Source organism: Sapajus apella, unplaced genomic scaffold, assembly GCF_009761245.1.
Source record: "Sapajus apella isolate SASKATOON/1434 unplaced genomic scaffold, GSC_monkey_1.0 scaffold78, whole genome shotgun sequence".
NCBI lineage: Eukaryota > Metazoa > Chordata > Mammalia > Primates > Cebidae > Sapajus > Sapajus apella.
This window is the reverse complement of record NW_022437018.1, coordinates 2,804,023-2,828,791: the sequence shown is the minus strand read 5'-3', so window position 1 is coordinate 2,828,791 and position 24,769 is coordinate 2,804,023. Positions and strand designations below refer to the sequence as shown.

Below are 24,769 nucleotides of genomic sequence, written 5' to 3'. Positions count from 1 at the left end.
AAAATACAAAATGAAATCCTTGGCATTCCATAAATTAAAGGTTTATTGTTGAGAATACATTAAAAATATTATTGTGTGAATTCATTTTCTCTGCCACAGGATATCTTTGAGCAGTAGGCAACAGAATGTCCCGCTTGAAAGCATGAATTTTGGAGTTAGACTCCCTGAGTATTAACTCTGATTTGATCATTTACTAACTCTGTGGTCTCAGTTTCCTTATTCGTATAATGAGGATAATAACACTAATGATGTTATGGGGTTATTCTGAGGATTAAATGTATTTAAATTAAATGTATTTAAATTTGTAAACAGCTTAGAATTGGGTATGGTATACAAAAAGTACTATTCAGGTGCATGTGAATTAAAGAGAAAAAAAGTACAAAGTTTGGGGTTCAGAGTCATTCAACTGATCATAGCCGATTGGAGGGCAAACTCTTGACCAAATGAAAGATCAATTCAAGTCAAATAAGTCAGATAAACAATACCATAGCTAATGAGCTTGTTTCATGTTTTTCAGATTTAAAAAATTGCATGTAAAACTTTGACATAACATTAGTAGTCTTCTATACTATATGCTAAGGTTCTATTTGCTAGCAAGCCTACCCAACAAGGATTAATTAGCCTTGATCATTGTGACCTTCATTCCCTGTGTAGAGGTTTCTGGTAGCAGAATACAGATGACTTTTTTTTTTTTTTTTATGATAGAAGTTAATGATGTCAAGTAGAATTTGTTATTATGATATATAACCCTCCTTTACCTGTGTTTATTTCCCCTTGATAGATCTTCAGTCAATTCATAACAAAAGAATTAAACAGAAGATAAGTACAGTTCTTTCTAGAAATTGCAGTTTGATTTGATATGTAATTTCATGTTATAGTTAAATTCTTTCAATATCAATGAATTTAGCATTGTGTGTTTAAACTGGATATCACACTAATCCACACCTCTGATTTGGACTCTCATTTTTTTTTCTGATGTGACCCTGGACTGAAAGAACCTTGTGCTATTTTTCATTCACTATTTTCAAGCCCTTCTCTGTCTTCAGTTTCTTGCCTCTCTCCCTAAATTTGGTAAATCCCAAGGCTCTGTTCTGTTTTTCCCTCCTATCTTTTCCAGGGCTTTTTGTTTCCCTCCTCCAATCTCATGGTCCTACTTTGGCCTCTGTGGTTTTCTTGAAAACCATCCTCTCCCTGTCCTGATCTCTCTCCCTGGCTGGTCCTCAGTCTGACTACATGCTAGTATTTCCACTTGAGTATTACACTGCTAAAACTTCAAATAGGCATATAGCCCCAGGCCCTTGGTACCTATTATCCCTGTCCAACTCTGCCTCTTAACCTCATTCCTATTGTCCCGTCTTTTATAGCAGGTGTCTCCTTTTACCTTTTAAATTTTATCAGGACACTAGCAGCTCCCAGGCACCGAGGCTCAATGTTTTGGAAGAACTGTGAATTCAGTGTAATTAACAATAGACCTGTCCAGGGCTTTAATGCAGAAGGTTTAAACCAACTGTCTGTGAATATAATTTTTAGGGTCTCCTTGGATGGTAAAAAATAATCATTTCAGTAATCCCTAAATGAAAATTATTTTTCTTTAATTATGAACATAGGCATAAACCACAGGAGAATGAATTGTGACTTCGCCACCATAGTAATTATGAATATTATTATATTTCATTATCCTTGTTGAAGATGTCTTGAAGCATTATTTATGCTCTTAACTATTCAAAACTTATAGTTGTTATTAGGCCTATGACTTGGCTATAATATAATGCATTAATAAAGAAGCAAATATATGCTCACAAATTTGAAAATATCTTGAAACTATAATATTGCAATACAGTAAATATAATTCAACGATGTCATTGTCTTTAGCTAATTTTTTTATTTAGAAAGTATGTAATCACCCAAGATAATAGAGGTCAGGAGAAATAATGGTATTTCCATTTGTTTGCCTTTCTTACCAGCCTTGTTTTGTTTTATACCTTTAAAAACAGTATTCTGAGAAGGGCTCCAGAGGCTTTGTCAGTCCCCCAATGGGACCACCTTCCCAAAGAAAAATTAAGAAAAATTGAACCCTTGTTCAATTTTTTTTCTTTTTTGGTTTTTTTGTTCTTTTTTGTTTTCTTGTTCAATAAAGAAAAATAAAAACCCTTATTTTTCTGGAACAAGTGCTCATATAGAAGGTGACAATTTTGAATGTCACTGCTCTGTTTGTTCATTCGGCATTTTAAAATATGTACTATACGTACTAATGTCCTAGATGTTACTGTAATCTATATTTCATGTCAGTTTTTAGGATCAAAATATCGTAATTTTATAAGAACCATGGATTCTTTTGAAAAACTTTTAGAATAGCAAAATAAACCTAAGATAGAGATGTGTGTGTGTGTGTGTGTGTGTGTGTGTGTGTGTTACCTTCTAGTATCCTGGCAAAACAGAACTAAGTGAGCTTGCCAGTAATTTACCAATCAGGATGAGACCGTAGGTATTAATAAGCTGGAAATGACGGAGACAGAAAACAAGCGGGGAGGATGAGCCAGGTAAAATTAGAGACCCAACTGAGTACATTAGCCTAGTGGCTCCTTAACACATAAATAAGGTATTTTGGGAAATAAACTGATTTTGATCATCTATGGCCACATAACAAAATGTCATCAAGCTCTTTGTGTCATCTGTGGATTTTAATTAGTTCTTCTTCTGACTCCTGATCACCATTATCTTGAGTGATCACATACTTTCTAAATAAAGAAATTAGTTAGGGACAATGCTGTAGGTGAATTATGTTTATTGTCTTGCAATTTGGATGTCTATTACCATGTAACAAACCATCTCAAAGCATAGTGGCTTAAACAAGGCATTATCATCTCTCATGGCTCCATGGGGTTCTTGTCTCTTGTGTGTGCGCAGCCATCTAAAGGCCCCACTGCTCTGCACGTCCAAGGTGGCTTCTCCACTCCCAGGTCTGGTGGTCTTGGTATTCTCCTTTGCGGCTCCTGTCTGAGTAGAGTAGCCTGGGCTGTTTCATATGGTGGCTTAGGGTGCCAAGAAGCAGGAAGTGGGGCCCACCCAGTCCTCTTATATGCTAGATTCAAAGTGGCTACAGCACATGGTGGATACGTGTTCTGCTGGCCAGACAAGATTCCAAAGGGTAAAGACACAGACTTCACCTCTCAAGGGGGGTATTGGTGTGTGTGCACAGGGAAGAAGAAATTGAAGTCACCCGTACTTACTTCTCATTTCCCCTGCTTCACCTTGTTTTCCTCCTCAAACCAGATCTTTTTTCTTAGTTCTCAATTTTCATTTACTAATAATTTAATTGATTATTTTCTCTCAGGCAAACTACTTTAAGTTTCCCATATCTAATCAGATCTCTATCCATTTGTGTTTGTTTTCTATAAAGTTCTAGCACTCATGCCTCCTCAATTCCACCCTGTTTTCTTTTAAGCCACCATCACCTCATGCACTGTTGCGGAGGGTTTCTTGTGTTGAGTAGTGTAAAGTTAGGAAAATCACAGGACTACATTCATTTCTGACACCAATAGTAAGTTTTTGAGTTCCCAAGATCACCCTCAAGTTTAATGACTTGCTAGAAAGACTCCTAGAACTCCGAAAGCTGTTATACGCACAGTTCCAGTTTATTAGAGCAAAAGAACACAGGTTCAAATTGAGCAAGGGAAGACTGGGGAACACAGATTAGGGTCTAGAAGAGCTCCAAGCTTCCAGTTGTTTCTTCCTGGTGTAGTGGTGTGGACGTTGCCACTCTCCCAGCAATAGTGCGTGAAAACATACATGGGAAGTGATAACCAGGGAAGCACACTTGAGCCTTGGTGTGCATAATTTATTTTAATGCTTTGTACTTTATTGAATATATTAAATATATTACATATATCCCCATTGGCTTTGACTGCAGTGATGTTTTTTTTTTTTTTTTTTTTTTTTCTTTTAATTTAGGTTCAGGGGTACCTGTACAAGTTTGCTATATTGGTAAATTGTATCATGGGGGTTTGGTTTACAGATTATTTCGCCATCCAGATAGCAAGCATAGCCCTCAAAGGTAGTTTTTCCGTCCTCACTCATCTCCCTCCCTGTACCCTCAAGTAGGCCTCAGTGTCTGTTCCCTTTTTTGTGCCCACCTGTACTCAGCGTTTAGTTCCCACTCATAAGTGAGAACATACGGAGTTATGTGGCTGAGGCTAGTCACACAGGCATGGTTGGTCACAGAGATATTGTTAATTGCTCCTAATACCATGTAACCACAGGCACCCTACCATAAATCACATTGTTTGCATAGACTCTGAGATGTGGCCTAAAGCCCCAAGGTGAACAAAGGCACTCTTTTCAGACAGGATATCCCAAGGGCTTAGAGCTTCCTGGGTGCTGAGAGTGAAGACCAGAGCTCTCTTTGGGCAAGGTTAATTCCTTAGTGCTGAGGTCCTTCATCTCCCTCCCTCTCCATTCCATTTAATATGCTCTTGCCAGGTAAATTGCTTTAATAAATAGTCTTAGTCATTGTCAGTTTCCTGCTCAACAACGTATGATATCTTCTTAATGCATTTTTGTCCCTATGTTCCATTTTTTTTTCAGGTGGCCTTTATTATAATTTTTTTTTTTTTTTTTGGCCCCACAAACTAACAAAAGGTCAAAGTGGTCCCAGGTTTCTTAATCACTCTATGTTTTCCTACCTGGCCTTTCCCCTTGCTGTCTTCTCAGCCCGCTGTGTCCTTGCCCATTGAACTCCAACCCATCCTGTGGTCTCATCTGTATGATAGTTCCCTCACTGTCAGAAAGGCTTAATTGCTTAAAATAGATTTATTTGATTCCTTTTTGGATCCCTTTCTTTGTACATCTCTGTGGCACTTGCTATGGTTGGCCTTGCATTACAGTTATTTTTGTACCTGTTTTATTCTCTTTCTAAGACAGTAAGTGCCTCCAGAGTAAAGGTTGTACCTTATTCCTCTTCCTATTCCCCGTAGGAACCAAGATCACGCCTGAATCTGGAATAATCTGGAAGAGATGGAATATGGGGAGAATCTAATTCCTACCTTCCTGGGGAAGACCCAATACATGTTTACTGTCACAAGTACAGACTCCTTAAAATGGTAGCTTCTCTGTTGTATTTAAATCCAGATGAATAATTTCTGTAATAAGCCCTCTTCAGTTCTATAGTGGGCTGTGGTGGTTAGAGGAAATTCTTTTGAAGAGTTTTAAGTAACTGAATTTACTTAAGCATGTAAACACTAGCACTGCATTTTCTGGTCAACATGCAGCATTTGGCACTACATGCAGATCAGGGATTTTGTGGAATCTAACCTAAAGGATCTGGCTGGGCTCTGTTGGTCCCATGTGAAAAACAACCTGCTAGGAATCGCTTAACTTTGGATCTGTGTTCTCTCCTCTCTCTCATTTTAGAAGCCTGTTTTCTCCCCTGCCAGAATTCTAGTATGCACTTCACTAAGATAGCTCTTTTAATATATCATTCGTATAATGATTCAGCATGTATTTAATGAGCATGGTTTATCAGATACTATGTCAGTTGCAAGAGATATAGACAAACAGCAATAGCTCCTGTCCTCAGTTTCTCTCCTAGAAATAACTTTAAAAGCCTCAGGTGGCCAGGTGCAGTGTTGCACGCCTGTAATCCCAGCACTTTGAGAGGCCAAGGTGGGCGGATCACGAGGTCAGGAGTTTGAAACCAGCCTGACCAACATGGTGAAATCCCATGTCTACTAAAAATACAAAAATTAGCCAGACGTGGTGGGGCACACCTGTAATCCCAGCCACTCAGGAGGCTGAGGCAAGAGAATCACTTGAACCCGGGAGGCAGAGGTTGCCGTAAGCCGAGATCGCGCCACTGTACTCCAGCCTGGGTGACAGAGTGAGACTGTCTAAAAAAAAAAAAGCCTCAGGCATATTTTTTGTAGGTTTAGTTAACCTATAAACTTATTGGCTTACTAGTGTCTGTAAGCTCTCCAATTTCACAGACACTGCTGATAAGATCTGCAGCAGCTAGTATTTATTAAGCATTTACCCATTCTACATCTATCACCTCATTTTATCCTAACAACCTGTTAGGTAGCAGCATAATCATTATTCCATCATAAATGGGGAAATTGAGGTGATATTTCAAGAATTACCTATTTTAGAACTTGGACTCTTTATCACTGTGTAATTACTACGAGATCGAGTAAGCGTGAGCACCATTTTGCTTGAATTGACTTTGATCTTGAATTATTATTCCAGGCCAGGCTTCAAAAATCTTCCACCCGACTGTATTAAAATTTACGATTTGAGTTGCCACTATATTATCAGCTAAGCAATTGGATCAATCCTGTTCCTGGGTCCGTAGTGGTAGTATTTGTCTTTGTTCTTTACAGAGCCTCATTATATTGCTTGAATGTCATCTTGAAAAAAATAGATGATGTTAGAAATATTTTTTGACTAGATAAAAATTGCTAACAATAAATGTGCTACTTGGAATTTGCTAGTACTTCATTCTAACTGTATTCATTGGTCTGAGTTCAACAAGTGAATTATGACTTTTTTCAGCAAATTCATTGACATTATGCTCCTCAAACCTGCCGTGAATTACACGACCCCGGGAGAGTCTGGAATGTTAGTTTGATAGTGACAAATTGTTTCACTGCTCTCTAATGAAAAATATAATAAATGATAATTATTTCAGTTTATTCAAGTATGTTTGAAATTATATATTTGGAGATCTGTACTTTCTGAGCTCTGTAGTAGACATTTCTTTATGGAAATAAAAATAAAATGTCAAATTCAGAACCAAAAAAATCTAGAATTTTAGTTATGTAAATGAGTGAGATAAATAGTACTGTTTTAGCACCCCTCTCTGTCAAAGGTCATTTATAGAACGCTTCATTTCAGTTGGCACTTCTCTTCAACGTCTTGGCAGGTTCGTTTGTGAGTATAAGTGAACACATTGCATTGCATTGCCTTGTGTTGTTTGCAGTGGAGAAATATTTGCCCAAATTGCTTTTCTTTATTTAGCCAGTGTTATTTCAGTAGAGAAGATTGCAGGCAGGTCGCAGAACAGGTAGGAGTAGGGCTCTGACTTGGTTTTGAATGCTGTCTTTGCCAGGTACATAAGCTGTGTCACTTCGGATAATTTAGTTAATTTAAGTGTCAGATTCTTTATCTGTAAGATGAGAACAATACTAATTCCTACCTCATCTTGTTTAAATGATCAAATATGGCTTATGATGGGTGTACATTAAATGCCCAGCAGCTCCAAAAGGCTGTTTTACTTGTTATTAGAGAAGGTATCCACTTTCTTTATTTTTATTCATTAAAAAAAAAATGCCACTTTAAAAGAATATAGTGGTCTTGGTAATTAACATTATTGCGAAATACAAAAAAGCCACTTCAGGGAAGAACAAAACGCAATAACACAGCTAATAGTTTCTTAAGTGGGTTGTCAAGATGTCACACTCTGATTCTATTGGTCAATATAATAACATTTCAATTCATGCCTAACCCTTGGTATCAAATGAGTCCCTGGAAACTGCAAGTTACTAAAACTCTCTGGACTCTAGAGTCCCTCAACCTGGGTTCAGATACAGGCTCTGTTACTTATTTACAGTGTAACTTTGGGTAAGTTACTATTCTCTTTGTGCCTCAGTTTCCTTTTATGTAAAATGGCATAATAAAAGTACCTATCTCATAGGATTGTTAGGTGAGGATTAAATAAAATAATATTTGTAAACTCTTTAGAAGAGTACCTGGCAGATACAAGGATTAACTGCAGTTATTTAGATGGATGGTATTAATAGAACTAGATTTTTAGACAAATTTAATAAATACATTTGATGGAAATGCATTTTGAATCTTGATAGAATAATTTGAATAATTTATAGAATAATTGAATCTTGAATCATGGATAGAATAATTCTTTATTATCATACACATTGACTAGCTGGAAATGTGAAATAAGAAATAAGTCAGATATGGAAAAGTCACCAATGCAAGATCTTCTTGGAAACAGGGTCATTATTGAAAAGAAATCATTTATAAGACAGTATATAGTTACTGTAAATGATGTTCAATCTTTTTAATTTAGCATTTGTAGGAAAATTATAATTTCCATTCCTGCCTTTATAAATGCAGGCATGATTTGGCCCTTATATCCTGGCTTCTTACCAGAGGAGATTATTCAGTCAAGGAAGAAACAAGAACTGTGTAAGACAGTCTCAAAGTAATTACTGTGGACTTCAGAATAGTCTTATTGGAGAGCAGTTTCTGAGAAATGAACCATGATTGCTTCTGTAGCTCTAGTAGAAATAGTAAATATTTGGTAACTAATGGTTCTGGAGACTGTGGGCATCAGTTTCAAGAAACAGGAAGAACTTGGGACTTGACAACAGAAGTCCTGGATTCAGGTTCTGTTGCTTCCATTACTGACTGTATAGCTCCAGGCAATTCACTCATTTCTTTGCTTATCAGTTTCGTCTTGTATCAAATAAAAATAATAACGTCTATCCTGATGCTCTGCAGGATTGTTTTGTGAGTCAAAGAAGATACAATGTGAGAGCCCTAGGCACGTGATTGTGCTTTCCATTTTTACTAATGTCAAGACAAGAGTCAAGAGTGAAGCATTTTTGTTTGTGGAACCTGAATACAAGCCCTGGCCTATGAGAAGAGAAAAGCGAAAGAGATATATTCTCTTTAAATTGTATTCCACTAAATTTAATTATAATTAGCTTAATTCTGTTTAATTATTCAAATTCTACTTAAGCACATCACTTTACCTCACAGCATATGCTTTTGACCTGTTTGGCAGAATGAGATTGGGGAAGGGAAACTTAGACTGGGGCAGAGTTAAGGGAGGGAGAGGGTCTTGGTGTACAACTGGTTACCAGAAAAGGTGGATGTGGGTGTGTTTTGTCAAGACTTGGTCATCAGATGAGGTCTTAGCAAGACAGACTCAAGACTCTTTGGGAGTAGGCCTGGGCATGGGGAAGGAAAAGAGGGTAGGATCTATATGTTTTGGGGTACAGAGAGGTTTGGGAGGGGCAGGATCTGGGGTTTCTGTTAGGGAGATGGGAGAAAGCCTGGAGTGGGTGAAGGAGCTCTTCCAGAAGAAGGCAGAACTAACCCAGACAAAGAGAATGGCCTGGGAAATTTTCTTCTAGGAACCACTGTAGGGTCAACTTTGATTATGAAGCTTTTTAATACTGGACAGTTTTTTCTTATTTCTAGTTTTAATCAATAGTTGCTAAAGTTAAGTTGTCCTAGAGTAGCACAGAAAGACATGTATTTAGGGTCAGGTGAATAGGAGCAAAACTTGCCTTTCCAAAATATGGTGAGCTATAGAGGAGAAAAATTTGGATCAGAGTTTGGCTGGTGGTCAGGAAAAGGAAATTGGATGGGCCAAATCTTATTTATACTTGGCATTTGCTCTGACAGACACCTTCAACCCTAATGGTTATATAAGGAAGAAGGAGGGGGCCAGGAGATGCCACAGAAACATTTCACTCTGGCTTTCTTCTTCTACCTTGCTGTGGACCACCATCTCCTTCTTACCTGCTAACTCAGTCCTTTTCCTACAAGAATTTCTGTTTTGCTTCCAAGTCCTGTGCTTTTCTGCTTCAGTGTTTGTACTTCTAGTGGCTGGAGCTACGAGAGTTTTTTATTCTCTCTGCTTAGAGCATAACTAAGAAGTCCCAGCTGTGTCATGTCCTACTAATTTGCTTTCCCATAGAAATATTGATGAACATTAAAATATTTCTGCTGATAATGGATGACCTACATTTCTTTAGGTGAGCTAATAAACCAGCCATCCTTTATTGCTTTACTTTTACAAGACGAGGTTTTATAAGGTCTAAACAACTTTTTTTGGTTATACATAAATTTTGGACAAACCCAAATTTTGGGTTGGAGACTGACTACATTATAGGAAAATACAGACACTGGAACCAGAAAACTTGGGTGTGCATTCAGGCCCCACCATGTACTGGCTGCATGACTTTGGACAACTCATATTACTGCTTTAAAAAATCAGTTTCCTCTGTGGGAAGGATATAAAAAATTTAATATTATAAAATAAGGAACTGAAGGATGCTTCCATAAAGACTATCTGTTTGAAGCCCAGAATCAACATCAAACTCATTGGTGAGCCCCTACAAGCTTTGCTATTTTGATAAGTTAAAAGACTAAGGTATCTGTGCTTACCATTACGTTTGAACATTGTTTTGGAAATTCTGGCCTACATAATAAGACATGCAGAAAAATAGTAACGTGAGAGAATTGCAGGAAAAAAGGATCTGAAGAATAACTGTAATGAAAAGTGAGTTGAGCCTGTGTAAAGAATAAACAGGTAGAAACAGCCAAGGACCTGTTTTGAAAAAGAAATTCAAAATATTTTTCTGACCAAATGTTGTATGCTCTATAAGGTTTATACTGTGAGCACAAGAATTGACAGATGGATCAGAAGAAGAGAAATGAACAGCCCTGAAACCAGTGTCTAGTTGGCTTAATTGAGGACTTATGCTGTGCTAGGCACTGAAGTAAGGGATTTCTGTACGTTATCTGGTTTAAACCTTACAACAAGACTGCAAGATGGGCATTGAAAAGATAGACTTGACCAAGTGTCAAAACTGACGTCAGAGCTCAGGTGTGCCTCAAAGCAAAATTGGTACTGATGAACTAGGAAGAAGTGGATTATTTCACTAGTGGTGCTAGGGGATGTCTGGGAGAGGTGGTGATAAAAAATTTTAGTAAATACTCATCTCATGCCATACCTGTGATAAAGTATACATGGGTTAAAAAAAAAAGCCAAGAGTAAAAGGTAGTGATAGGGACCGGGAGGACAGCAAAAGAAAACATAAGTAGCTATTTAACTGATACTGGATTGAGGAGGAACTTTCTAAGCATAGAAGCCAGAGAAGACATCCCAAAATAAATGATTGATATATTTAATCACGTAAAACTTAAACTTCTGTGCATCAAAACCATTATAAACCAAACCTAAATGCAAATAACATACTGGGAAAGCAAATGAAAATATTTGTTTAATTATGATGCACAAATGATTAATATCCTTATTGTCTAAAGAGCTCTTACAAATCAATAGAAAACCACAAATCTCCTAAGTAAGAATAGTCAAAGGCGCAAAGGGGGAGAACTGCAATCAATTTTAAAAATTGCTTAGTTGTAATAACAAGAAAAAATAACTCGAATAAAAAGTACATACCATTTCACTATGAAATAAAAAAGTATTTTATGAAAATGCTAAGATATATTTATGACTGTTTAGAGAAAGGGACACTTTCCTATATTGCAAATTGTTCTCTTGATGAGCAAACTGTAGATTTTGCCCTTTTGGTGGGCACATGATAGGCAAGTGCCATGAAAAAAGTTTGTTCCTTTCCTTCAACAATACCATTTTGGTGAATTTCACTTAAGGAAATTAGCAGATAAAAAGTCAAGATGTTTATGCAAGGAGATTATTACAATGTTAGGTATGCTAGACAAACACAAATGTATATCATAAATATGAGGAAGTATTTGAAAAAATTTTGCCATGTAATTAGGAAGATTAGGATACAACTATTAAGACCATATTTTCAGACTATAATATGGAAAAATGATGTGATTTTAAGGGGAAAAGTCTAGATATTCTGTATATATGGAATAACTTTGATCTTGTTTAAAACATTGTATATGTGAGACTGTATTGAAAGAGAACAAACAAAACATTAACTTTTCTACGAATGGTAGGATTATGATTGATTTTTATTTTCTGTGCTTGGCACATTTTCTGTAGTCAATGTGCCTTGCTTTATGATTATCCAAAGCTATTACATTTACTGTTTTAGAAGTTGTGAAGATTAAATAAGAAAATCTAGCTGAGATACCAGGAATAAAGTTAAGGCTTTAGAAATGTTAATTTCCTTCTATTTTTTTCTTTATTGGAAGCTCAAATAGAAATGTGGAATTACAGATTTAATTCTGTATGATTTGATAGTGGGTTTTTGAAAGCTGACAAAATGAAATAATTTTTGTGGTGTCAATTTGAATCGCCTTTGATAGAGTCGAATGAACTGTACACAAGTGTAAAGTTAACTACAAAGTAAAATGTTTCTTTCTTTACATTCTACATATTTAAACTTCAATATCAGTTGGAATAATTTGCATATTGCACATACTACTATATTCTGATAGGAAATGAGCTAAAGGTATTTCTTCCCTGATGGAATCAAGTTAACATTTTGTAAAAACAGAAAGTCAGCCTTAATCTTCATCTTAGAGTTCCTGTACTCAGAGTAGATCCTTAGTTTTCTATTTTGAGGTTGTAATAATATTATAGGAACCATGTCATCTCTTGCATAATCGAGGTTTTGGCTTTTACATGCCTTGCTATTCTGACCCTTGGTAAACAATATTTACAGTAATGAAGTTGGGGAGAAAATGGATTTCTCATAATAGCTATGCTAGAAAGTTGTATGGGAAAATGTTTTCCGATGCCAGCATTTTCATGCGGAGGGAATTTTTAAAAAATTATCTTTATTATTACTGTTACAGTTGCATCTCATTAGTATATTCATTTCAAGTTCAAGATCATACTTTTTATGTATCTGGCACAATTTTATTTTAAAAAATTCTCTTTAGACTATTGATGCTATTGATTTGGTCTTCCTTCTTTCTTTTGGAGTTATCTAAGCATTTCCTGCAGATGTCGTTGTTTTTTTTTTTAACTAGAATCCATCAGATTTCCTATTTTAAGGCACTTACTATGTTTATAAGTCAATTAATAATGTGCCTGTGTAAATCACTGTCATGGCAAATACATGGTATTCTTTTATGTTTGCTAAATATTTGTTTCTTTACTTTTTTAGGGCGACTTTGGATCAGATTATTCACGAAGTTCTATAAAGGTAATGAAAATTACAACTAAACTCAACAAATATTTTGTGTGGACAAGTTTCTTATAATTATAAACATAGACTCAAATGAATTATTTACAGGAGATGGTACTTTTAAACCAGTTTATTATTGTTGTTGTTGTTGTTATTTAACTAGAGGACACTTTGAAGGCTTTTATACTCTTGCCTAGTGGGGCCACCTGATCACCTGAATATGTGCTCATGGTAGGATAATTCCTTGATGTTATTAGTTGTGTTTCACATCTGCTTCTCAGCTGTGCAGTTTGAGGCTTGATTTAATGGCATGTACAGAGTAACCAAGACCCCCTGGAGACTGCTACAGCATCCATTTCTCCACTGATAATGCCATGAAAATTAAATGTTTGATTTAGCTAAACTGAAAAGTCTATGTGGGAGTCCAATTATGATCAGGTGTTTGCTTCTAGATCTGGAATTAGAACAAGGAGAGTCACTTCAGTTATTTTAATAGTGAAAGTCCTTTAGCTATGGTAACCTGATATGTCTGTCTAACCTTGAAGGGTATTCTGCTCAGTGGGCTATGCAGGCTACCTTTCCCTTATACAGTAATGTGTAAATGCTTCAACTCTCTCCCTCTTGGCCTCTCATCTTCCTGGAGTCGTCACCATTCATCGCTCCATATGCCCATGCCATCCACTATTCTTTTCAACCAGCAGGGTCAGGTAAAGGTTAGGACAGACTGCATTCGAATGTCAGTTCTACTTGCTTCATTTTCTTCATATAGAAATAATAGTATCTGCCTCATAAATTTGTTGCGAGAATTTATTGAAACAAAACATTTAACTTGGTGCCATTTATTAACTACAAGCTTAATAAATATCAATATAATTCACGTTATTATCATTATTTTCCTAAGATGAATTCTGCATTCATATGTATATATTTTACTAGACTGAATTATGTGAAATTTCCATTTTGGTAATTAAAAAATAGTCTAACACCAATCATTGCATATGATTAAACTCATTATTAATTAACTTATAATTCTGTTTTCTCTCTGTATCTTTTAGTTACTTTGCTTCTGTAACATATTCACTACACAATTCTGTGATAGACTTGAATTACCTTCCTTTTTTTGAGATGGAGCCTTACTCTGTTGCCCAGGCTGGAGTGCAGTGGTGCTATCTCAGCTCACTGCAACCTCTGCATCCTGAGTTCAAATGATTCTCCTGCCTCAGCCTCCTGAGTACCTATGATTACAGGCACACATCACCACACCTGGCTAAGTTTTGTATTTTTAGTAGAGCTGGGATTTTGCCATGTTGACCAGGCTGGTCTCAAACTCCTGACCTCAGGTGATCTGCCTGCCTTGGCCTCCTAAAGTGCTGGGATTACAGGCATGAGCCATGGTGCTCAGGCTAAATTACCTTCCTAAAACTATTTTTTATTTGTTTGTTTGTTTTGTTTAGAAAAAGGACTGAGTAATGCTGATTTTTTTTTTTTTAATGAATGACTCCTAAGAATGATAATGTAGTCTAGTAAAACTTTGACATTTGTTCAGGAGGCTCATCATGATACCAGCTGGGCTCCAGCTTGGCAGGATGTTGTAATGTTGCTGGTCAATATTAATTGTGTCACCAGTAATATGCTAAAATCAGATTTATCTGGGTCAGGCACACAATTTCATCTTAGTCATATGATATGTTCTACCTATCAAAGTATTTTTCCATTTTTAGTGTATTTACTTTCTCAATAATTTTAAGGAGCAGAAGTATAATTATTTTAATCCTTTAAAGATTAAAAGTGGAATCATATATTAACCAACTTAATCAGGAGCATAGATCTAGTTAGTGGCTATTCAAAGAATTAAATTTAGGTCATCATAATTTCAAAGCTAAGACAGGCTATTTAGGTCTTATCCCAAACTCATTTGATGTAATTGGATAAGTAATTCTCCCAATTTCTCCCATTCCTACTATATTTCCAGGATTCTGTGTTTGCTCTAAAGCATTCTCTATGCTTTAGAAATTTATATCTAGTATACTTAATACAATTTTTGGAATGAATGGAAAATGAATACCCTGATGAAGAACAAAAATATAGGCTGTCACATCTCAAGATTGCAATATTTTAGTTTATCTTAAACTTTCTATGAGAATGAAACAACTATTCATATATGGATTGAGGACTTTCCTGTTCTCTTTTACTCACATATTTGTGCTCAGTCCAACCTCATTTATAGTCCTTGGCCATTTAAACAGCTTCTGAAATGAATGTGTGGTTATGCTACCTTCTGTAGCAATTTTTAAAAGTGGTTTAAATGCTCTCTTTACTGAAATTCTGACTCTGTACCTGTGATGCCAGAAGACACAACAGCTATTGGGAATGCCAGGCTGAAATGATTTCTTTAGAGGCTCCAACACCACCAGGAATTCGGTTAGGTGAGTGATTAAAACTAAGTCAGGCAAAAAGAGGTGAGAATGATACCTTTTATCCCAACTTAAAAGTACCTCCTACTGTACATTTTTGGTGTCTTGGGAGCATTTCTTCTGGACTTGAACCCATCTAGGTATACACTTATCTGCCTTGATGCTTTGGAACCCTGAGGCAGCTCAATTTGCCTTCTTTCTTCCTTGTCATAGTTTCAAAGAATGTACATTTCAGAAGTGAGAGCTCTGAACTTGATGGAGATAACTTGCTGCTTGGCATGCACTCAGCTCCTGTAGCTCTTGTCACTTAATGGTCCAACCCTCTTTGCCAGCAAAATGATGTCTGGGGCCTCAGCGGAAAATGCAGAATCCTTTTTCAGAATCTCTGTTATTGAATCTCCTCACTCAGCTAAAATATTAAAATTCTTCTGGGATTAGGGAATGAGACAGGAGTTCATAGTGTACAAATTGAAGAGATAGTTTGGATGAAATCTGAATTTAATGAGATAAGAGTGTCAATACAAATTAAAGAAAAACCATTTATTTTGTGTGGTATCTGATTCTTTCTCCATTTCTTCACCCCACCCCTCCACTGCTTTGATTATGTGTTTCTATAGAATGCGACCGCATTGGCAACATTTAAGAACCCGAGGTCACTTTTTAGATTTTGTATGCCAAATGCTTGCCTAAGCAAGCCTTTGATTTAGATGCCTGTAAATGTGACTTGACATCTATAGATAGGTGTGCTGTCAGGACGCTCGATTTACTTAATAGAAAGGATGAAGGAAAGTGTGAGCCTATCTGATCGAATTCTTTTGTCTTTAAACTGTGGGATATGAGTCATCAGGAACAATGCTGCAGCACATCAGGCAAAGGCTGAATCCCAATAACACAATTCTAAAAACTGTCAGAATTGACTCACACCCAATGTAAGGGTATGGGTTACAATGAGGCTGACTAAAAATGCGTGGGTGATTTTGGTTGCTTGCAAAAGGTTGTTTTCATTCTACATTCAGAAGAAATCAGAGCTACCGCTGTTCCAGCACGCGGCTGCCCTGAAGGTCTTGATGTGGGGAGATTGCCTTCTGTTAGGTTCAGAAGTGTGAGTGCTCTGGCTGCGTTCTCTGTCATTTTATTTATCCTCATGACTGAGCCAGCAGACCAGGTGTGTCCTTCCCCTGCTGATTCAAGCGGGCCCTTCTTGAAGGTGTGTGCTCTGTAGAACGAAAAGACTCCCATTTTCGTTTTGGAATATCGGTCCCTAAACACCTTTCTGTAATGTCTGAGGAAGATATATTTGTATTGATTTCTACTCTAAGGAGACTAATGTTGCTATCGGCCCTTTAACGAATGTGTTAGGAATGCAAATATGTGTCTGTGGAAGAATAAAGTATTAATACTACTTAGATTAGTTATAAAAGTATACAATTTACTCATATAGAAATTATCTTACGAATGACCACTGTAGTTAACTGACATCTAGCTATCACATGCAAGTAACTGACACCAGCTTTGAGCCCACTAGCTTAGAATTCTGGTTTGGCAGACCAAAAGATGCATAACCACAAGATGTTTATCTCATGCTCTCACAGAATAATACTGTCTAGCGTCCTTTAGCTTCTGAGAAAATCTAATTTTTCAGTTGCCCCTCTGTTTTCCAGAACCACTCTTTAAGTTGTTGAAGATTTCAGAAGTCGGTTATCACAGTATTTTCTTGCAGACATCTGATTCTTCTAGAAGGTGGAAGAATCATCAATTTTGCCTATTTTTTTTCCTACAAGTTTAATATGCTTTGCTCAAGTCTGAGGTGAGGATATTATTTGTCCTAGAAAATGACTTAAAAATGTGACAGTAATCTCTACAAGTTTGGATTTGTTAAGAGACTCAAGGTCTTGGCAGTTAGTGAAGTTTCATTTAGAAAAATACTGTATTTAGAGACCAGCCATGAAGATTATATTCAGGAAGAAATCTTTCTGCAAAAGGGGCCCTCCTTGCCTTTCTTTGATTACTAATGGATAGAATATTTTTTCATGCTTATTAAATATTTAACAACTTCTTTTGTGAATTGTCTGTACATGTATTAGTATTTTTCTTAATTTATATGAGCTTTTTATATATTAATACTATTATTCCTTTATCATTTTGGTGGCCAAATATTTTTTCTAGATTGCCTTTGCCTTCTAATTCTCTTTGTAGTCTGATTAACCCTTAAAGTTTAATTTTAAAATCTAGTAAACAATTGTTGTGCTGGAACTGTTAACTGTATAATTGTTTTCAAACATGTACATCTTTAGAAAATATATTTGGGCACAATTAAAGATCATAGTTTTGTTAGGGTGATAAATGTGGCTGAAAGATAAGCTAAAGTCAGGCTTTGAATTCTAAGGCAAGGGATCCTCCAGTATAAATATGTTTCAGTCTAGTATAGATGTTGTTGGATGCAATTATGGGTTATGATATGGTAAGGTATCCATGAATGCTAATCTCTTCAAAGCAGTGCAGTGGTTTTCAAGCAACCTGCACTCTGTCATATCTCACTGTCATATTATCTCATTTTCTGTTATATTATCTCATTGTTTTGCAACTCTCATAGAAGTCCCCTTTTGAAATTACCATAGTTGGCAAGGAAAAAAAAATGGAATAAAAGAAGTCCCCTTTGTGGTAGACTTTTTAATGGATTTATTCATGTCATGTCTACATCTATTATCACATCCAAACACACCCTGTAATTCTAAGGTGAATTCTTGCTCTACAATCCTCATCTCCATGGTGAAAGTTGTGGTCCTCACTTGGGTAATGCAGTAGCTCTTGATCACAAGCTCCCTCCGTCTGGAGGGCGATATAGCCTAGCAGTTCAGAGTACGAGCTCTGCAGGTTGGAGTCTGGCTGGCTACTCATTAGGAATCATGAGCAAGTTACTTGATCATCTTATTCCTCAATTTTCTCATCTCTAAAGGGGATTAGTAACAGGTATCTATCTCGTTGGGTTGTTATGAGAATTAATTGAGAATGTATCATTTCCAAAAAGTTCTTGGCACTTATGTTTGATAAATTTTAACTGTCAAACATTCCTTCATTCCTTCCTCTTTCCTTTTCTTCAATTGATGGCATTCTAAGCCTATTTTCCAGGTAGCAGAGGTTTTGTTTTGTTTTTTGTTTACTTTTGTTTTTGGGTTCTTTCTGAGACGGAATCTCACCATGTTGCCCAGGCTGGAGTGCAGTGTACAATCTCGGCTCACTGCAACCTCCGCCTCCCGGGTTTGAAGGATTCTCCTGCCTCAGCCTCCTGAGTAGCTGGGATTCTAGGCATGTGCCACCCCACCCAGCTAATTTTTTTTTTATTTGGTAGAGATGGTGTTTTGCCATGTTAGTCAGGCTGGTCTTGAACTCCTGACTTCAGGTGATCCACCCAACTCAGCCTCCCAAAGTGCTGGGATCATAGGTGTGAGCCACCGCATCTAGCCCAGGTAGCAGGTTTTAAGAAAATGGTGCTAAAACATAGAAAATCATGAGGGCTTTAAAAAGAAATGTTAAAGCAGTAGACAAGAACTTGGTGATGGAGCCAGGAAAAGATGCTTTATAGGTCAATTTCAAAATGGTCAAGGTTTCTTCCTATGCCTGTCTCCCTGATTCACATGTCATATACTACACATTCAAGATATTCTAAAAGTGGGATCCAAAATAGAGGAACAGGATTTGAGGATGTTAATTTCACTTTGGTCTTTAATAATACATCTTTGTCTATCTAATATGTGTATTATCACTGGATATTCCAAGCCATTTTATACACACGCACACGCACACACACACACACGCACACGCACGCACACATGCACACATATACATATACATATATATACACATATACATATATACACATATATGTGTATATATATATAGATAGATAGATATTTGTATACACAAACTCACATTGTGGATGTGTATTTGTTTAAAATGTATAATGATGTAAATTAGAAATCTAGAAAGTCTCACATCCCTTTTGAGCCTCTGGTGGGAGTTACTCTGCTAATTCATCCCAGGGGAAGGAGCTTTGATGAGACAAATACTATATTCTCTAAGCTACAATGATATGCTTCTCTTTTCACAATAAAGTATAATGTATATCACCCACTACTTAGTCTGTATCTCCCAACTCAAGAGGTTATTGCAATAAAAAATGCTTCTGTCTCAGGCCATAAAAAAGTAGAACATATATATATTCTTTCTTAGGTTCACAAAGGAGAAAAAGACTTCCTGATGTAGCTGATTGTGGTTTGTATTTTGAGCTTATGGCCAGTCTGCCGATACTTAATTACTTCAAATGGTGCAGTAAAAAACAAAAGTAAAGGAATGAACATTTATTGAGTGGCCATTATGTGCTATATGGTGGTAACTCATTTGATTCTCCACTGATTCTGTAAAACTGGCTTGATTACTCTCAATTTATGGATGGGGGAGCAGAAGTTCAACATAGTTGATATATAGCAAAGCTCTGTCTGAACCCAGATTTCAGTGAGTCCCCAAATCATGCCCTTCCCAGGGCCATGCTCCCTGCTGATACATCTGGATTAAAAAATCCAAAAAAATGGATCAAGGATTTCCAGGTATGACATTTGAAGTGCTGGCCCAGGCTGGCTACTCCCAGGGATATCAGCTGGAGGTGGCTGTGGCTGATAACAGTGCGAGGTAGGGTAGGTTTCTCCATCAGCCATAAGCTTCTCCTCTCTGACCAATCTCTGGTTTTTGTGTACAGCCTCACTCTTGGCTACTCACTTGCGTGCTCTGACTTCTACCCTACTTCCTATGTCCTACCACAGTTTTTTTATTTGCTAGATTTGCATTCTTACTAGCAAAGCCATATTGGTGACAGTTATTTGCTTCACTTATTTATTTCAACTTTGATCCAGTGTTTTGAATATCTAGCTATAATTGGAGGCGTGTATAACCTTCTGAGAAAAGAGTCAGCAATTAAGATGTCAGCCTTGTCAGGATTCCGGAGCACTTTGCTGATAGGTACTTGGAAATGATATAGATAGAACATATGCTGAAACCTTCTGGTATGTAAATATGTTGCTCTTTAACGGAAAGTTTCCAAAATTCAATAGGCAGCCTTTTGCAATGATTTAGGTATTCTGGACTGGATTCAGCCTCCCTTAGTAATTTTTTTTTATATTAGAAAGCGAAGCAGTATGTGGTGTAAGGTAAAGTGGGTAAGCCTGAGAGTCAGACCGATTCAGACTCAAATGTTAGTCCCACCCCTTACTGTCTGTGTGTCCCTGGGCTAGACACTCTACCTCTTTGAGCTCTGGTTATCCATCTGCAAAATCGATGTGATACCTACTTTATGGGATGGTTTAGAACACCCAGTATGGTGCATAGCACAGGCTGTCACTGAGCAAATATGAATTCTCTTCATCTTGACCTGGAAGATAATGCTTTTTAAAGTTCTTGTCTTCAATGAATGCTTATATATGGACAGGAAGGCTGGTTAAAAAGCCTTTTCTCACGTAAAGACTGTCTTTCTTTATAGTCCTATATCTGTTCCAATTCAAAGGAAGGTTTAAGCTTTCTCATTTCCTTGATACCTCTGCATGAGATAAGGCTTGAACTCAATATACAACAGCTTGTTGGGTGTGTTTCATACATCTGTTATGTGCAAGTGTTCTTCCTGCCGGATCTGGGGAGCAGTGAGAGTCACATTTTGCTAGTAGACTTAGCTATTGATGATTTCAACACAACATTTATCATGACATAGGGGATGCTTTTGAAATTGTGCAGGAAGCTGAAATGAGTAATGCGGCAAGTCAAGGCTTACAGCCATAGAAGGAACCACTTCTTGGCTGGGTAGGGAATGTGTTTCTTCTCAGAGTCCTCTCTCCTGTGAATTCCATGCTCCATGATAAAGACTGTCCTTTCCCACCAGCATACCTTATTAAAGTAAACTCCACAGTTTTTGCCAATGATGTCAAATGTGCCCAAACAAAGCTTAGAGTTGCTAAGTACAAGCATATCAAGGTTTTATTTTAATTAGTTCTTAGACATACTCACCAGTGTCTGAAACTTGTTAACTGTTCTTTCACTATTAATTCAACAGCTATATAGATCACATATTTTAAATGAAAACATAATATTTTAATAACCAAATGAGAGAAGACTTTTCTCTCTACAGAAACATATGTTTTAGAAAGCATCCTGTGTACTTTAAAAAAAATCATCTCATGAGGAAATCATCATTTCCTTTGTTCCTTGGTGGCCTGGATTTTCAGTCTTTTACTGTTAACTGTGTTCTAAAAGAAAACGTTCCTCAATCCAATTTATAATTGTGTTTAGTATTGTTCTAATTCAGCCATCAAAAATACTAGGAAATGCATCATTTTTAAAAATCAGGAAGTATAGGGAACTGGGGAGAGACTGACTACTTCATTTTTATGTTCCTTTTCTAATTGTCAATATTGCTACACACCAACTGCTAACACTAAATTTTATGTTGGCTTAACATCTAATGATATAGCTACATTTTAGTTTTTTCTAAGCACTTCTTTATAGATGGAAATAAATTAAAATTTCCCACTTTCCACTAATAATTTGAAGCTCTGGAAATCATCAGTACCAGTATGGCACTCCTATATGACTTCAGGAAGCAGAAACTGTTGCATAAAGTCAGAAAGAGTATTCAGAAGTTCATAAGTGCTTTCTGTTACTTTACTTGAAATTATTTGATTTTTAAAAAGCATCATTATGAAATGAGCAGAGACGCTCTTACTAATGCAACTTTATAGGTAAACAAACTAAATCACACAAAGTCACACAATTGACCTGCCTGTGCATAGAGCACAAACCTTTGTCCATTGATTTTTTTCCATCATCCCATTACCCGACTGAACTCATTTAAGAGACCACGTGCCCCCATTCACATAGTTTCCTTGTAAGAAGCAAGCAAGCCTTGTTCCTTGGTGGCCTGGACTTTCAACATGAATGGATAGAATCTGTAACTAAGTATAGAGAAACTAAGACTAGTTCATAAATGCTTGTGAATTCTTCTGTATATGTCTCTGCTTTCCTTTCTATTTATTTATTTACGTTTTTATTTTATTTTTGTAGACATGGGATTTTGCCTTGTTGCCTAGGCTGGTCTTAAACTCCCTGCCTCAAGGGATCCTCCTGCCTCAGCCTCCCAAATTACTGGGATTTACAGGTGTGAGCCACTGCACCTCACCTGCTTTCCCTTCTTTAAGAGCATTTGAGTCTGTAGACACATCACATTTTATGATGGGTGTCATTTGTATATTTCCTGTAGAACCTAAATGTAGAGAGACTGAAAGCTGGTCTGTGGCTATCAGTTGTGCTGATGCCACTTCAGTTTATGATCATGTTTACCAGGCTCAAGCTTTTAAAATGAGGCTCTATGGAAATAAACTGCTCATTTTAGGGACTTGTCTGGGGCTGTGATCAGCCATTTGCAAGGATGGTGGAATATACTAAAAGATCAAGCTGTAATAATGTGTTTACTGGAAAACTGAAGTCAGCAAAACTTAAATCTCATTCTATTGTTCAATAATCATCTAGGGAGCAGCATAGAAAGTGGACTACAGTGTGGTGTTTATGGAATGAAGGCCCACTTTCTACCTTCTAGCTCTTGAACCTGTGATTTAGTTGTGTGAAACTTACTGGTTTCAATAATAAAGCACACTATCTGTGACTGTTGGAGTCTTTCTTTCCTATGTGGGAGTCGTCTTCTTTGAGCAGAGGTGGTGGCCACTCAACGAAAATGTTATAGATGGGCTTAAAGCATTGGAGAAATTCCTTCCAGATCTTTGGTTTTATAAACCCCCAAAGCATTATTCTGTTTTCCTTTTTTACTTTTGCAAATTTAGGTAACCTTGAAAAATATACTGAGTAGCTGGCTTCTATTTCCACAGCACTGGCATGGAAATTTCTTACAGGCTAGAACTGCTGCTACTGCTGCTTAGATTGGTTGCTACGCAACCAGGAGAGGAGTTCACAAGCTTTGTCACAAGCCAGCAATCAAATGAGAGGCAATATATATTTGTGTGTGTGTGTGTGTGTGTGTGTGTGTGTGTGTGTGTGTGTGTGTGTCTCAGCTTTTGTGTTTGGTATTGTTTGTTTACATCTTTTGTGAAGTTTTTATTTGTAGAAATGCCTTTTCCAGAGAGACTTTGTTTGTTGAAGCCATTTTGGTTTGATCTTACTACATTAAAAGGTGAGCTCCACCTCAAAAGCTGTAGGTGTTGAATTAGACCTTGAAGCAAATAAGAGTTCTTATAAAAACATGATGATGTCACAATGCTGCTTTAGCTATTCTCTTATTAAGAAAACATACATGTGCCTTTGCATTCTTTCCACTGCTTATTTTTATTTATTGTGTGCTCTTTGACATAAATCAGTGACTTGGAACCTACCATGCCTTCATCCTCTTGATCTTGAAAGTCACCTCTGAATACAAGATCATTTGAAACTTTATGGTCAGGATTTGTTCTGGCTGAATTCTTTGGAGCCATCTTTTATTTAAATCCTTCTTAACCTTTACAGATTTTGTCTTTCCAATACTAATGAACCAGTTTTTAAACAAATGCTGGAATAAATGCTTATAACCTATGTTTATATTTCAATGATCTATTTCCAATTATACTTGGATGTGTACTGAGTGAGGATGAGGGGTGTGCCTCAGAATTGTTCACTGTGTTCTTACAGGTAGACAAGCGGAGATGGGGACACTAAAATGAGACAGCTCCTGTCCAGTGTCCCAAAGGTGGAAAAGATGAATTGCAGAAACTGCATATCAATTAGCTTGATACTGACAAATTGCCGTCTGGGTTCTTGAACTAATAGCTTGTAATACCATAGCCACTGGAGATGGGTTTTGGTAACGCATTTGATGAAGAATTTCTTGTGATAATCAACATTTCATTATGTTAATCTCTAATTTTAATGCTTTAGAAATAGCAGTTAGCATTTTTTTCTGCAAATGCTTTCTATTTAAATTATTTGAAGAAATGCAACAGAATATTGAAACCGATGTAAATGTTTTTGAAATTCAGGGATATAATATTTCCATATAAATATTATAATTTGCATTTCTCCCTCCTAAATTGGCCTACTATAGGAAAAATCCTTTTTGCTCTTTTGCCTTTTAAAGTCAATATTTAGCACTTTATTGCATGATGCCACACTCACATTTTAGGAAAGTGTAACTCAAGACATTCAGGATGAGCTGTCTTTACCATTTGTGCCCTCCTAGAGCAAGTGCGGTTCTAGTTAGGGCGCCTGTTACTGCTGGGGGTTTGCATATGATGTCAGTGCACTAATGGCTGTTAGAAAAAGTCCCAATACATGGTGGTGCACGCCTGTAATCCCAGCTACTCAGGAGGCTGAGGCAGGAGAATTGCCTGAACCCAGGAGGCGGAGGTTGCGGTGAGCCGTGATCGCGCCATTGCACTCCAGCCTGGGTAACATGAG

General features: G+C 36.9%; 1 protein-coding gene across 2 annotated transcripts in view; it reads left to right on the top strand.

Moving 5' to 3' along the window:
• ANK3 (ankyrin 3) overlaps window positions 1–24,769 on the top strand; it is a 677,335-nt gene that overhangs the window by 85,547 nt on the left and 567,019 nt on the right. For both annotated transcript variants that reach the window (XM_032252635.1, XM_032252648.1), the window contains exon 2: window positions 12,858–12,896. In XM_032252635.1, the coding sequence (XP_032108526.1) occupies window positions 12,858–12,896 (39 nt within the window). The remainder of the gene's footprint in view (window positions 1–12,857; window positions 12,897–24,769) is intronic.